Genomic DNA, 15,425 nt, shown 5'->3' on the forward strand with positions numbered 1-15,425 from the left:
GTGCGACGAGCGTGGGAGGAACAAATGACGTAGAGATGACGGACCAATCCGTTTGCTTTGAGTTAGGGGGCGTGGCTACATTCTCAATAGTATACAAATTTATAAAAATAAATAAATAAATGCATACTAAAAGTAATTTATTCACAAGTTTCCCTTTTTAATGTCTTATTTAAGACACTACGACAGTGAGCAAAAAGATCCAATAAAAATAACACAAAAAGACATTGGCGCTCGCATGCATTCCGTGAAGACGTAGTAGCATGCAACAAGTGTGTTTTTGAACCCCCCCCCCCCAAAATCCTCAGCAAGGCATTACAAACAAGTCCCTGAATACACATTCCAAAACCTCCAGTAAGACCACCTGTCTGTACCTTAAAAAGGAGGAACACTGACTGGCTGTTCTTTCTTCACCTGGGATTAAAAACATCAGGAGGACAACAGTCTTCTCAATGTGATGAACATTAACGCCAATTTTGAAAAAAAAGTGCCATCGCTTGACCCGCCCGCCCGCCCGCCCGCGTCCTTGACCGCTGGTAACCGCGGCTCCGTCTCGGGAGTGGGAAGCGTCACGCTCCGTTGCGTCGGCGCTGACTGGCGACCCACGGCGCGGCCAGACCCCTTTAATTTGTTTTTTTTTTTCGGGCGCTCTGTTAAAAAGACGTTGAACCGGAGACCTTTTTCCCTTCTCAGTGGGGGGTGGAAAGTTGTTTGAGTTGCCGCTGGTCAAACGCCGAGATCAGCTTCTTGATGTGGGCCAACTTGTTGTGGAGGTACTGGCAGCGAACGCGGTCTTGGCTGTAGTTTGGGTTGGACTGATGGAAAAGGCCAGAAAAACAAGACGGGAGTTAAACATGACGCTGGTTTGTAAAGACTTTCGTGGGCCATGTGCTGTGAATTTGCGGCTGACCTTTTTGATTTGCTGGTAGTCCCGGACGATTTGATTGTGAACAGTCTGCCAAGAGAACACGGGTCAAATCAACCAGCCCCAAATGGCGACGCTCACTTGGAAAAGTCACCTTGTATTTGTGCGAGTCGTGGCGGAGGCGCTTGAGCTGCGTGTCCAGCTCCATGAATTGCCGCGTGACGCCGTCGATGCGGGCGTGCAGGTCTCTGTACTCGCTGTACTCCTTGTTGAACTCCTCCTTGTAGCGCTGACGCCGAACCGGGTCGCCGATCTCCGCGTACGCCCTGTCGTCGCCATCTTTAACGTCGGGGGACCGCGGCGGTTGGAAAAAGGGCGGCGTCGTCACTTACTCCAAGTAATCTGTGTGGTGCTCGGCGGCCGGCGAGCCGTCCGAGTCGAACGCCACGAAGGCGGCTTCCGTGGGCCAGCCGGGACGCTCCAGAAGGCCCGGCTCATCCGGGACGGGGGGCGCGCCCGGATGGTCGGCAACGGCGGCGGCGGCGCCGAGGCCATTGTTCCCGTGGTCCGTTTTCCTTTCCTTGCAGCCTCTCTTCTTCTTCTTCTCCTCCTTCTGAAGACAAGAAAGAGAAATGGCGCCGTTAATCCTGGTGGCGTCAATTTTAACAAGTCTTGTGATGGTGACCTGCTCGCCGTGTTTGCCCTTCTTTCTTTTGAGGGCGTTTGTGTCCGCCTCGGACACGGCTTCGCTCGTTACGCTGGCCGTAGCCGCCGCCGCCGCCGCCGCCACCGCCAAGGATTGGGAAAGGTCGCGTCCCCGGCGGCTCAAGTGCGATATCCTGGTCTTCTTGGCCGTCTTGAGGGGGTCGGTGTACTCCTCGGCTTTGGGGCGGTGCGCCGGCGACGAGTTGGGCGTGTCCCTCAGCGGGCTCACTTGGGTCTCGGGTAGATTCTGTTGAGGCTGGAACAGTCTCCTAAACGGCCACAGTCAACGACAGTTTAGGCGTCCCTCTCTCTCTTTCTCCGGTTGTCTTTGGCGAGGATCGAAGGGGCGTTACCTGACCAGGATCCTTTTGAGCAGCTGCTGGTCTCCCGACGTGTATCCGGGCCAGTCCTTCTGCAGGTCCTTGTACAGGCCGTCCTTCAGCACCAAGGTGTTGTCCCTGCTGTTAAGGTGGCCCACCTGTAGGCGGCAGTAAAAAGCCTTCACGCCGGCCGGGCAGGGCCAACGGGAGCGCCCCCCCGCCCACTTACGTCGTGCAGCACCGAGTCCAGCACTTTCTTGTCGGGCGGGGTCAGACCGTCTTTCTGCAGCCTGACCATGAGCTCCGGCTTCTTGTAAGGTCGCAGGGCCAGCAGGTGGCTGACCCTCTCTCTCAGGGGCCGCCGTTGCACCGGGCACTTGCCGTCGGGGGCGCCCTTGCCGCCCCTGGGGGTCGCCGCGGCCGGCGTCGGGAGGCGGGGTTTGGTCAGGCCGGCCAGCGCCGGGGCCGGAGTGCGGACCGTCACCTTCTTGCCTGCGGGGTTGGAAGACGGTGAGTGACGACGGAAAGAAGGCTTCCTTCCTCCCCGCCGCCGCCGACCTCCTCCTCCTCCTCCTCCTCCACCTCACCTTGCTTGAAGCGTCCCCCCTGCTTGATGACGATGGCGCTGCGGCTGCGGTTCTCCTCCTCGGCCTGCGCCATGCTCTGCAGGGCTTTGTCGTACGAGTCGTCCGTGGCCCTCACCGTCATCTTCTTCTGGATGACGCCCAAACACGACAGCGGCCGGGACGAGCTGCCACATAGTTTCCGTTCACGCCACGGTCGAGTTTCCCCCCAGACACGCGTTGACGACACTTGGCGCCATATTCTGACCCGATCCCTTACTTTAAAAATGGGGAAAAATCGGCCAATTGAGGGATAGTTGACTGTGGCTTTTCCCGCTAGTCCTATTTCCGCTATATCCGGCATACGGCAAAAGAATTGCCCTGGGGGAAAAGTGTTATGCCCGAACAAGCAAGTCCCGATGGGATCAGTATTTTTACAGCGCCTCTGATGATCATTTTGATTCCCCAGTAGGAAAAATAAATTAAAAAAAAAAAAATTTAAAATGGCGTGCGCCAAAAATGCCGTTGACTCGAAAACCCCCTTCTTAGTGTCTACTATCATTGCCTTTACGCTGGTGATCACACGAAACGGGTCTTACCCGGAGGCCAGTTGCTGGATGCAGTCGAAGCTGCCGTGCGGATTGTCGCGGGCCACGTTGGTGACGCCGAAGGAAAAGACTCGAGCGTCGGCGCCGTTCTTGGAGCGGGGGAGTGTGATTTTCTGTGGAAGGAAAACGCCAACTTGACACGGTGTTCCATTTGGGGCAAGAAAAATGACCACGGAGTCTTACCCCTTGGTTTCCATTGAAAGAGATGGTGGGAGGAGCCAATGAAGCCTGAAAGAGAAGAGGATCAAGAAAAGGACATTGAGGAGCAGCAACATTTGGGGGGATTTTTTTTCACATTGAATTTGTTCTCTTAATGAATTGAAGTCAATGCAATACAACAACCACGTGGAGTTGAGGTCAAACAGTGCAAGTGGACGATAGACCTGGACCAGACTAGAACTTTAGTCCAGAAGCGCATCCCACCGAAAGGCCGCGACCCATTGCGGAGCGGAAAATACAACAACGGAGAAGACGGGCGGGCTGTAGAAGAAGAGAAGTGCTGCAATCCAGGAAGTGCGTTGACTTCCTCTATCTTGCCCTAAGAAACCAATCGTGACCTTTTTGGTAGCCTCCATTTTTTTTCACTGAAGTCAGGAACTATGCTGGAACATGTATTTGGTCTTTACAGTGTTTTTAGGCTGACCACAATGAGTCACTTGACCATAGCTACCTTGGTCGTGGTAGTCGAACAAAGTTTATGTTGTTGGTAGTAAAAAGTAGTCCCCATTATCGGCACTCAAATCATTTTGTGAAACCTTTTTGAAAATGTGTATAATGGAGTATTTGAACTTGGTTTCTTTGCCCCAAAACCGGACCCCCTTTCTTTCCGCATTCACTTATGTAACTTGGAATTCCATTTCAACTTAAGTGGCACAAAAACACAATTCGTGGGCTGCTTAGCACGAAGGAAGCTACTAAAAAAAGGCAGCTAAAGGCGTTAGCCTACCTTTCCGTGATGAAGATTGCTAATGGCTGTCGCCGCGCTGTCAGTTAATTTGAGATGGTACACGGAGATGTTCGCCGCCGAACCGCCGCCGTCGCCACCGTTGCTTCCCCCACCGGACAACCCGTAGCTGCGGTTCTCCTCCAGCATGGCCGCCTGGTCCGAGGCCCTGCGCCCGCTCGCCTACCTAGCTGGCCGGCCGGCCGGCTGCCGAAGGGAGCTCCGCGGTGAAGCAGGTGAACATTGGCCCGTGGTGAGAGACGATGGGGGGGAATAAAAGGGGGCAGCGGGAAAAAAGGAACCGCCTGTTGTCTGTCCCCTTTTTTTTTCTCGCGCTCTCTTCTGGAGTACGCCGTGTGACGTCAAGACACCAAAGCGGCCTCAATTGGTCCGCGGGCGTAAATAAATAGTGACGTAATCGTCAGTGGGTTGACTTCCTGTCGAGCTCCTCGTTTCCGTACACAGAAGTCACGTGATGGTGGCCGCATGAGCTCGACGTGACGGCTGTTATCGCTCGTCGGCCATTTTGTGTCAGTGCCAGTTCAACTTTTCATAAAAACAGACAGTTACCAGAATGAACTTAACACACTGCGTTTGACTGACTGCTTTTGGCAAAAGGAGTGAAGTCGTTTTATTTGTTTTGAATATGTATCTACAACAAGGAGGGGACACAGGCAAAAATGACATGTTGAAAACAAACAAACCATGATGTAATGCAGTTTTCCCACCTCCACCCCTTCGATAACATTTGTCGTTCTAAAGAATTTTTACAATAATAAAAAAAAAATAAACCTTTAAACAACACAAGACATTTCAGATGGGAAACTAGCAAACAATAAACAGAGCAAAGTCCCTCATATGGAAACAATGCCACATATTGAATACTGCTGAAACAAAATAAGTCCAAACTGAACAGAAAATCCTCAATATCCCCTCCTTTTTCCTCTCACAGTAATTTACAACAGCACAAGAAAAATACAGAAATGCTCATTGCTATGGACAGAAATAAAATAAAAAGAATGACTGCATTTTTGGAAACCACTGGAAAATCCCCGTTTAAAAAAAAAAATCCTTCATAGCTTAGAAGAGATATGTGTCAAGAAAATGGCCTCCTTCTGTCCCATTCACAGTTACATTTGTGCATGACATTTCAAATCCAGGAACCCTTTTGCCTTTTTTTTGTGCCAACATTTAATTTTTTTTTCTTTGTCGGCAAATGCATAAATCCTGCACACGTGCACGAGCGAGCCGAGCGCAGTATGTTTCTGCGATTTGAAATATCAAAACATGTCAATGATATCAAAAACATATTGTACAATATTTACAATAAAACATGGGAAGTTTCAACATGATTATTAATGATAGTTTGATTGACTATTTAAAAAAATGATTTAAAAAAAAAAAAAGATGCCACCTCATCTTAAAAACCAATTGAGGTAAAATAAAATACACATTGCCTTCAAGATTGGGTTAAAAAAATGAAAAAAAAAAATTCTTACCAGTGTGGAGCATTGAGGTGACATCATCTGTGTGTGGATAATTTGTCCGTCTTTCGCAGTGTGCCGCCTTTCGGATGAACAAAAAAAAGGAGCATCGTAATAATTAATGACAATAACAATACAATAATAAAAACAGCAATGTTACAATACATACATAGTTGAAAAAAACAGTTCAGTACAACAGCTCTGTTAAAAATGTACAAACAGAGATGGGGAGCAACCTATTAAAAAGAGTTCCCTGTCCCCCCCAAAAAATAAAATAAGTCCAACTGTGGATGAAGATTCCAGAAAGCAGCGTCCGTCTGTCCGTCCGCCCTCGAGGGGGTCTCACACTCCGTTTATCCTCCTTCATTGTCTATAGTTTGGGAAGAGGCTCACCCCATTGCCCCGTGGCCACTTGCCGACTGGCCCGGCGGCCATTTTGCACGCTCCCGGCCGGCTCCCCCGTCTTTTTCAACAGAGTCCCGGTAAGTTTCAGGGGAGGGGGGCTCCGGTGAGCGCGTGAAGAAGGGTGACGGGGGAGGAGGGAGAAGGCCCCATCCCGAGGTGAGGTAAGAGTTCACGGGAGAGGAAACAACACAAAAAAAACAGGTGCAGGGGGGTACAAAATGGGACCAAAAAAAGAACAAAAACAAAACAAAAAGCAAAAAGACAAAAGAAAAATCACACACTCATCGTCATGTTGGGGGAATACTGAAAAAAAGAGAGAAAAACGGGAGGTTAGGAAGGCTCACATGGGTGCATGTGCAATATTTAACCACAGGAGGGCGCCCACAACCACCACCGAGATGAATGAGAGAAATGCGCCTTTAATAGATGGCTCAACTTCTGTATCATCTCCAGATAGAAAATGTTAATATTGTCGCCTATAGGATTCAAAATGTCATCTCCGCAACGTATGGACGCCATGTGGTTAAGATTTTTGTTGTTGTTGTTTTGCAACATGACGCGGCGAGGTAAGAGACTTACACTTTCGTTTTGAAACGGGTTCAAGAAGTTGCCGGCCATTTCGCCGTCGTCTCTCGGCGTTCCGGGCGGGTTGCTCATCCCCCCCATGTTATTCGGGGAACTCTGGACGAAAACAAAATGGGTGAGAAAAAGGAAGAGAATTGGTCAAATTGATCTACAACTCATTAGGAAGAGCATTTTTGTTGTTATTCAGTTATACTAGCGACATGAAATAAGTGAGGTTTTGTCACCTTTGGCAAGCCGTCCATATCTCCAGAACCTGTGAAGAAAGCACGCCACATTGGATTGCTATCAAAGACTGGACGGACGGACGAGAGGGAGGGAGGACGCAAAAAGTCAACTGACCAAGCGATCCGTTCATGTGGTGCGGCTCCATGGCTCCCATGGCGCCCATGGGCCCGTCGGGCCCGGGTCCCATGGGGAATTGCTGAGAGCGACACAAACAAACAAAAATACCCAAAAATGATGTACAGACATAGATAGCCTCCAACGACGGATAGTGGCGCAAAAGTAGACTTACATTGGGTCTGTTGCCTCCCGGTCCGATGGGGTTCATCATGGTGTAAATGTTTTCGCTGGAGTTGGTGGAATCTGAGCCAAGGAAAACAAATTAGTTAACACATTGGATTTGCATCAAAAAAAGAAAAATAATAATAATTATGGTAAAGTGAGATGGGAAATGAATAAGAGGTTGTAAAATGATGCTAGGTAGGTGACGCACCACCTGGGCTGGGCATGATGGGAGTTCCGGGGGGGCCTCCACCGCCTGGGGGTCCCTGAGAGAAAGACGGCAGCCATCAGGACACAAAACTTCAATCATTTCTATTGGCCTTCCAAAAATGGCCAAGTAGGCTCACCCCCACTAGAACTATTTTTTTTTTCTCACATTTTTATGCAATTAAAATAAGAATGAATAGCAGAAAAAAAAGTGGCGACCACCGAGGGAAGAGCGCATTTCCTTTTCCGTCCATAAAAGCACCAGGAGATCTAATGTCCAGTCTAACGTGGTGCATTTTCCATCAACTCACCACGTAATTGCCCGGAGACGAGGACGAGTAGGCTATCTGCCGAGGGGGAAACAAACAACAAATACGTATACACAATAGGACACGGCTCGGCACGGATAGACAAAGCGTCGGTCGGCGCCGGCTTAAGGGTCGGTGGTCGGCAATCCGCCCCAGAGCGACTCACCGAGTTGGCGTTAGGTCCCGGCCACGGCCCCCTGCCCCCAGGCCCCCTGCAACGAGACGGCGGAAGGTGAGCGGGGATCCCGCCAGTCCCCCCCCTCCCCCACAGCGGCGTGCGTATCCGTCGTCACCGTACATGTTCATCCCCGGCATCGGGCCGCCCATGGAGTTGGGCGGAGGCCTCATGCCGCCGTAATTCTGCGAGAGAAAGACCACAGGTGCCGTGGGAGAAGCGGCCACTCGGCGAGAGCGAGTCGTACCTGTGGGCCCATGGCCATTCCTCGGGGGGGGTTCATCCGCATGGGACCGCCCATGTTGGGGTGCCCTGAAAAAAAAAAAAAAAAGTTACAATTTGCTTTGAGTGGGACTCCCGCTCTTACCTTGCGGTCGCGTGGGATCCAAACTGTTTGGCAGAAGAGGCTGAGATCCCGGGATTCCGCCTGGAGGCTGCAAAAAAACACAAACCCAACATGAGACACCACCAGATCAAACCAGCCAGTGACCAAAAGTGACTTGCTCGTACCTGATTTGGCATTCGGAGAGTGGGTCGCGGTCCTCCCGGGTACCGCGGCGACATGAAAGGCTGAAAAAAGACAACCCTTGTGTCAGTGACGGTAAGACGCGCAGGCGAGCAAGCTAACGTGGACTAAAGACACGGAGGGCGCATCTGCCGGTGGCGGGGCCGGTAACCCGAGCCCACCACCACCACTGCCGCGGCGGCGACCTTTGGAAGAAGCCCGAGGGCGGCTAACTTTGCCGGCTAACTCCGACGCTTCCATTGAGGAGGCTTGCGGTGTGGGATGCTAACGGATGTGTGCGCTCGCGTCCTTCTTTTATTCATAACAAGCTAGAAAAAGCAAGCAGAGCACGGGAGAATTGTATACGTGTATATCGTGTGTGTGTGTGTGTGTGTTTTGAGGGCAGTGGAGCGACTAAGTGTGCAACCCCCACAAGCCGCTCGGGGGAGGGGCCAGGAGTAAATAATTTATTCCGCATACGATGGCGGCCGGCCGGCCGGACGGGCTTCGCCGACATTTTTTCCCAGCGGCGACCGGAAGTGGAACCACAACCAGATTGACAAAAAGTAAAAGACTTGTTTGGTGTGTGTGTGTGGTTGTCTTACCTGGCCGTGGGGTCCCATCATGGGGTTGCTTGGGTTGTGGGGCGGGGGCTGCGCGTGGGGGGACTGTTGAGAGCCGGGTGGGCCCTGGAAAAAACCCGGGGGCATGGGACCGCCCGGCATGGCCTCGTTGGGGGGCATGTTGCCCATCACCGGGCTGGGGGCCGCCGCTGCGCTCTAAAAAAAGGGGAAAAAGAAAGAAAAAAAGCAAAGTAGGCAACCAGGCACTCATTCGGGGGGCATTTGCAAAGTTGACCTGACCATCAAAATATGAGTGGAGTAACCGGCGGATTGGTCTAATTGAGCAAGTTGGAAACTTTTTGCTCATTCTTTTAGCACTTGTTATCCCCTGGTGGTGACATGGCAAAAGTCACAGAGGGGCCAAAACGTGCCGGGAGTTAAACGCCACGGAAGCGCCACGGAAGCGCTTCCGTAAGGCCGTCCACCGGAACAACAAAGGCACAAAGAGTGCCGTCATCACAAGCTGGTCAAATGTTGGCTTTTCTAGAGGCGGGGTGGGGCCTGAGACCCCAAAGATGGACGTCCTGACCCGTCTGGTCCATGCCAGTGCGCCCCTTTGACGCTTTGGTCCAAACCAAAACACCCTCCCCAAAAAGAAATCTAGGGAAATCCTCCAAACCAACGGCCAGACACACCGCCCCCATCCCTATGCTAATTCTGCGAGCGGGCCACCACCGAGTCCCCGGGGAGGCAGCGGGCTCCAATGACGCTCCCCCCACCCCCCACCCCCTTATTCCAGTCCAGTCCAGTTCGCACCCTAAACTGAAACGTTACTATTGGGTCGGTGGTCCCCATGGCCACGGCCCCCCGACCCTCTCCTTCCTTCATTCCTTCCTTCGTCGGGAGCTGGCGGAATCTGTTGCCATGGAGACAAGTCCTATCTGCGCGCCGTCCCCCGGCATCCCCCGCTCCGCCAAGGGAAAAAAAAAAAGAACAAGAAAAAGATGCAGAAAAAGACAGAATTAAGATCAACACGCTGCCGAAGCAGAGGACGCCGTTTGTCCTCCTCCTCCGTCTCCGTCCATGGCCGTTGCACGTTAGCACGCCGTACCCTTTACGGAGCGCGTGCACACGACTCACGGCGCGGTCAAAGCGCCCGCTTTCAAGCCGCGGAATCCAAGTTTTGGGGAGGCCGAGACGCCCCAAAAGAGGGACCAAAAGGAGCTCGGACGGAAGTACGCAAAGCGGGCGGAGGGAGGACCTTTCCCGGTGGCGGCGCGCAAGAGCCACGGGACGGATCGATAGCGCTCCACGCATTATTGAACCGTGTCTGATACCTTTACGATACGGGGATGAAAACGGGGGAGGACGGGAAGTGGCCAAACGCTGGATGACGCTGAATTGGGCGGAGTTTGGGCCGTCTCCCGACGGGAATGGGCGACAACGCTGCCCGCCCGGGCCCACCCAACTGGCTTCGGACCTTTCAAATTGAAATGGAGGAAGGAGCGCAGGTGGCGGGAAATCAAAAAGGGTGGTAAAGAGTAGACGTTGGAGTGCGTCTTTTGTCCAACAATACGCCGAGCGCCACACAAAAACACTCATTAGCACACAAACAGGGAAAGAAGTGGCGCTCAATAAAGGAAGGAAGCAGTGATAGAGAAAGAGCTCCCAAAGGCCTTCATCTGGACGACGCCTCATAAAAACGGATGATAAGACCCACGGAGAAAAGTCTTTCCTTTGCTAGACCAAGGGACGGATTCCCGCATTTACCTTAGCTTAAGCATCTATTTGTGACCCTCCCTAAACGGTTCTTCATCATACTGGCAAGGGATTTTCGTCCGCGGCCATAACCGTGATACGTTTCTATGCAACTTGACACCGAGTTTCCTGCGGTTTCCTGCCGCGCTCTGGCGGGCGACGGTCTAAGAAAGCCCACGACCGAGTCGGGAAGAGAAGAAGAGAGCACTTACATAGTCGTGGAAGGCCTTGGCTTCGCTGGAGTGCTCGCACGTCTCCCGGCGGTCCGGAGCGGCGCAATACAAGTCCCAGAAGACGCTGAAATGCAAGCAAAGAGCGCAGCGTCATCATCATTGGCCACGGATACACAATATATCTTTTTTTAAAAAAAAAGCTCAAGTAAACATTGTTTTAGATCTATAAAAAAATGGAATATTCAGGACTTTTCATCCAGTTCATTAAAAAATCAAAATATGATATCTAAAATGGCCCACATTGGCCCGCCAACCACCCTAGATTTAATGCGTAGACTGCCCCCCCCCGCGGTCAGACCTTAGCCGGCCGGGGGGCAAAAAATGTCTACGTCGGGAAGGAACGGCGGACAGGTGGCACAAAGGCAGGCTGGAATGCAACGGGATAATCTGCAAAAATTCTTTCTGCTCCACCAACAAAAGGAGAAAAGTGCGGGGGGGGGGGTGCGCCAGGGTGTGTTTAGGGGGTTGGGGGGGGGGGGGGACAAAAGGGTGAGAAGGGGGAGGCCATCCATTCTCCCCACCATCTGGATCTCCATTGTTTCAAGAATCGGGAGGTGAAAGAGAGATGCCACGCTGGAGGAGGAGGAGCAGGAGGAGCAGAAGGAAGAGGAGGAGGAGGAGGGGAAAGCACCGCCAGCGGATGGATGGGTCGCCGACCACGTTTGTCCGGGTCACGCACGCACTCTCCCAGGACGCTCGCGTTCAAATCCCACCAGAGAAAAAGAAATGAGTGAGATGCTCACCACCACCAGGAGTGGAGAAATCCGGGGGGTTCCCCTAACGTGATGTTCTTCTCCCATCGGATCTACAAAAGACAGAGGAAAAAACAGAGAGAAGATGAGGGAAGCCAAATCAGACGCCCATCCCACCCACCGGAAGACACTTTCTCTGGCTAAATGGCCGACGGCGTCGGGCGGGTGTTGGCGGGTTAAGATGGCCGCCGCCACCCAAGAATGCCGCGCAACCGGATCGCGTGTCGTCGTGAAAAATGTACGCCGGTGACGGCGGAGGGGACCTGGGACAAATTCTAGCCCCGCCCTCAGAAGAAGAAATTCTCAGAAGAAGGGTGGGGGGGGTTACCTCGGAAAGAAAGGTCTGCGCCGACTTCTGCGCCCCCACGTGGAGCAGGTACTCGTACACGTACAGCGCCAACCTGGAATGGAAAGAAAAGGTCAGAAAGACGGAAGCAGCGTGGTTAAGCATCGGTCGTCGGGGCCAGTATGAGGTGGAAGTCCTTAAGCCAGCAACCCACCACCGCAGGCACACACAAAGTTTCACCGCAAGAACGCCAATCATTAACGTAAAGGTTGAGCCGCCGCCGCCACCACGACAATCTTTGCCGGTGACTCATCTCTACGCCATGGCCACTCTATTTTGGCCGCCGCTTTTCCAGTTCGAACGGCCAATCGGCATGTACACAGTTTGCCCGCCATTTTTTGTCTCAACTCTTAAAAAGTCTTGGTGGTGATGCCTTTTAAAAGCGTTAAGTGCCCTACCGGTTGAAATGCTGTGGACGTCTATTGCGGTCAAAAGCAGACAATCATTGAATAAAACACGGGCAAAAGGTGAGCGCCACACTCTTGCTAACCTCTCTCTCTCTCTTTTTCTCTGTCACTCGCTCTCACTTACACAAACACGACCACAGGAATTTGAGCACTTTCCTCGGAGCTGCCCGGCAATTTGTAGGTCACCCAGCTCCCGGTGAGCGCCGGTGTTGAATGCAAGAAGGATGGCGTCACTTGCCAGCGCTTACCTACGCACTCTTCCCTCCCAGGACGAGTCCAACTCAAAAATAATAATAAAAAGGGACGCTGGATTCCAGTTCACCTGAAGACCTTCCATGCAATTTTGATGCAGGCGTATTTGCGCATCCAGGCCCGCCCACCCGCATTATTCGGGTTCACGGGCACTCTCGGGGAGGAAGGAAGTTCAGCATGGGAAGCGTGGGGAGCATGGGGCCAAGGTCAAATCATTGGAGAGTCAAGGGGGAGTGACCCCCACCCACATTGGCTGGTTTAAAGAGCGAGAGGGGGAAAAAAGTGGCATCACTCAGACGTGGCAAAGGGAAGGTGGTACGTGGCGGCGCCTAGAAAGCGGAGACCGGGGAGGCGTTTTGACAACAGACATGGCCTTCTTTAAACATGGATGAGGCAGGCTGCCCCGCCGTATCGCGCTCCGTCTCAATAATTCAACAAGGAGGACGGGGAGCAGCCCCCCCCCACCCCCCCAACTTGGGAAAATGCTTTCGCCCTTGGCGGGGGGGCCCCCCGTTCCACTCATTGCCCCCCATCCACGGTGGTAGATGTCCCGCCCGGAAGAGGCCAGCGACCACCTTCTCGGTCAGAATGGAAGGGATGTGTGGCTAGAGTTGAACCGTTTTTTTTTAAATCACCTGTTACTAACAATAAATAGCAGATGGGCGACAGAGGCTAGGAGTACATTAACCAAACATTTCTTGACAAGAATCTATCCTGTACTGACATTCTTGTGGAGTAGGATTTCTTTTTGTTTGGCGGGGTCCGTTTTCATTATCTCGAGGAGATGCTTAGTGTTAAAAAAAAGTTCATCCCATGCACTTAGTGGAACATAAAAAGGCAAAGTTTTGCCACTTGCTGCAGAGCGGCGGCGTGCGTTATGACTTGGCCTTAGTTGGAGTCTGGAGCAACTTGCATCTTTGACTCCACTTGGATGACACCGACTCTTCTATTTCTACGCAGCGACCGTCGTGAAGATGGCTTAACACAAGCGTGTTTTCCTTCATATTCGGACATTTAAATCCAAGGCACTTGAAATTAATGGCCACGTCCGTGGATGGAGCGAGACCCCCCCGTCCCCGTGGAACAATCGTCTCCAGACAAAGAGCGGCACCGGCCGGTGCCGCTATCCATCGTCCGTCCCCACCTTAGTTCACCGAAGCCCCCACCGAGAGCTTCTGTTTTTAGACGCTTTCGTTAAGCAGTGTCAAACATAACCAATTTTCACGGGGAAACGCTGAAAGTTTAGGGCGAGGGAAGCCCGGTTGCAGCAGTGTCCGACGCGCGGGCACCCTTGCGCGGCTACTTTGCGTCCGCGCGAGCCGGCGTCCGATTCCCAACATAGCAAAAAGCTAACTAACTAGCTAGCTAGCTAGCTACCTACCTAGCTAGCTATCCGTGCGTCTATTTTTCTTTGCCGAGCGGCAAACACAAAGCCTCGGAGCCGGCGATGCTTCTAAGGCATTGTAAGGCATCGTATGGCATTGTTAGCCCCCCGTCTTGCCGCCGCCGGGGTTAACTAAACACAAGCTAACCGTGGGTAGACTTTTAAACTCGGGCAGAAAAGGCGCTCGTTTCGGCTACCCAAAAGTGCTTTGGTTGGAGGAGCGGACACACTTTGAAAAGTCAATTCCAGTAGTTACCCAAGTTTAGCCACCGCTAACCCCTCCATAACAAACAAACAAACAAGCACACACACGTAGCGGCAGTGGACTTACTTTTCTCTCGCTTGGCTGTCGGAGGGGACCACGGCTCCCTTGCCCTTGCCGTACATGTTGGAGGCTGCTGGGCTGACACTTTTCGATCTTTTATTTGTCTTTTATCTTACTCCCCGACACCTGTCAAAGAAAGAGTGCGGGGAAAGCTACTATCTCCATAGCTACCCGGTTAGTGTTGTCTCTGCCTCTCTCTCTCTCTCGCCTCCTTCCCTCTCTCCTCTCTCTCTCTCTTCTCTCTCTCGATTTCCTTTTTTTTCTGCATCACCAACATTGCCCACAAATCAGGCAAGAGTTTCAGCCCAAGCAAGATGGGCGACTTGAAACCGTCCGCCGGCGGTGGAGCTTTCGCTCCCCCCTCTTCTCTTTTTTTTTTCAATCGCTGTTCCAGGATTCCACTCACCCCCCCTGTTGTGCGACGGTGGGGGCTTCTTAAAGGAGCCGCGTCTTATTCCAACCCCCCCATCCGTTCGCTCAAGTTCAAGTTGGCTTTTCTCATGATGTGGTTGTTATTTGGGTGGACAGCAAAGCTCCTCAGATATAATATTCCTGTTTGTCTTACGCCCATTTTTTTCTGTCAATCTTATCACGCCGTTAGCGCGGCGTGTTTTCAAATTAGGCCTCGGACGTGGTTTGCGTGTTCTCCAATGACGGCGGGGGTCAGCTCCAGCACCCCGCCACCTTGACAATTAAAAATCATTTCAACACAAATAAGGGCAAATCTTTATTTCCTACAGCAATGGAATTATTTTTTTTCAACACTGCTTATCCTTGTCAGGGTCACGGGGTGCTGGAGCATATTCCAACAGACACTTGAAGAAAGGCAGACACACCTTTGACTGGTCGCCAGGCATCGTTAAAAAAAAAGTACAATATTAAAAAGACTTCTTAATTGTAATGGTAAAACAATGATGTAATCACCAAAGATGAATATTGCGGCCTGGATGAGGACACTTGTTAATGCAATTCTTTTTAGTTTTTCTCCGGGGATTAAAAGGATTAAACGTAAAATTCCTTGATGGGGGATGAAAAAGAGCAAAATAAGTCAGAGGCAGGATGGAAAAGACGTCAAGTGATTTTTGCCAAAGTGTCTGCGGACGGCGGACGGCGCTCATCCCAATTCTTCTTCCCTGCGGTCCCATCTCTTCATCTTGCTCTTCTCTGACCCACTTTTGTCTCCTAACTCCGGCTCTGGCTCAGATATTTCACCCCCGTGCGCACAGGCCTG

At 51.9% G+C, this 15,425-nt stretch overlaps 2 protein-coding genes across 3 annotated transcripts; both read right to left on the bottom strand.

The window, feature by feature from the left end:
* Nucleotides 1–120: 120 nt before the first annotated feature.
* LOC144206213 (RNA polymerase II elongation factor ELL-like) lies at nucleotides 121–4,348 on the bottom strand. The gene is made up of 11 exons (XM_077731031.1): nucleotides 4,005–4,348; nucleotides 3,242–3,286; nucleotides 3,050–3,171; nucleotides 2,475–2,638; nucleotides 2,117–2,379; nucleotides 1,921–2,045; nucleotides 1,548–1,836; nucleotides 1,255–1,475; nucleotides 1,017–1,188; nucleotides 908–952; nucleotides 121–812 (listed from the first exon to the last, which is right to left on the bottom strand). The coding sequence occupies exons 1-11, from the start codon at nucleotides 4,149–4,151 to the stop codon at nucleotides 687–689; spliced, it is 1,719 nt and encodes a 572-aa protein (XP_077587157.1). The 5' UTR covers nucleotides 4,152–4,348; the 3' UTR covers nucleotides 121–686.
* A 445-nt stretch (nucleotides 4,349–4,793) lies between these two features.
* Nucleotides 4,794–14,577, bottom strand: LOC144206217 (single-stranded DNA-binding protein 3). 2 transcript variants are annotated; one of them, XM_077731036.1, is made up of 17 exons: nucleotides 14,201–14,577; nucleotides 11,809–11,881; nucleotides 11,472–11,533; nucleotides 10,708–10,792; nucleotides 8,780–8,953; nucleotides 8,180–8,239; nucleotides 8,037–8,103; nucleotides 7,917–7,981; nucleotides 7,793–7,854; nucleotides 7,661–7,706; nucleotides 7,498–7,533; nucleotides 7,191–7,245; nucleotides 6,990–7,060; nucleotides 6,815–6,896; nucleotides 6,700–6,728; nucleotides 6,470–6,571; nucleotides 4,794–6,193 (listed from the first exon to the last, which is right to left on the bottom strand). In XM_077731036.1, exons 1-17 carry the CDS (start codon nucleotides 14,254–14,256, stop codon nucleotides 6,164–6,166), a joined length of 1,155 nt encoding a protein of 384 aa, XP_077587162.1. In that variant the 5' UTR covers nucleotides 14,257–14,577; the 3' UTR covers nucleotides 4,794–6,163. The 2 variants fall into 2 exon arrangements, with proteins under 2 accessions (XP_077587162.1, XP_077587161.1); XM_077731035.1 differs by lacking the exon at nucleotides 14,201–14,577 and having other exon boundaries at nucleotides 7,194–7,245; nucleotides 11,809–11,946.
* Between the last annotated feature and the right edge of the window lie 848 nt (nucleotides 14,578–15,425).

Source organism: Stigmatopora nigra, chromosome 13 (genome assembly GCF_051989575.1).
Source record: "Stigmatopora nigra isolate UIUO_SnigA chromosome 13, RoL_Snig_1.1, whole genome shotgun sequence".
NCBI classification, from domain to species: Eukaryota; Metazoa; Chordata; class Actinopteri; order Syngnathiformes; family Syngnathidae; genus Stigmatopora; species Stigmatopora nigra.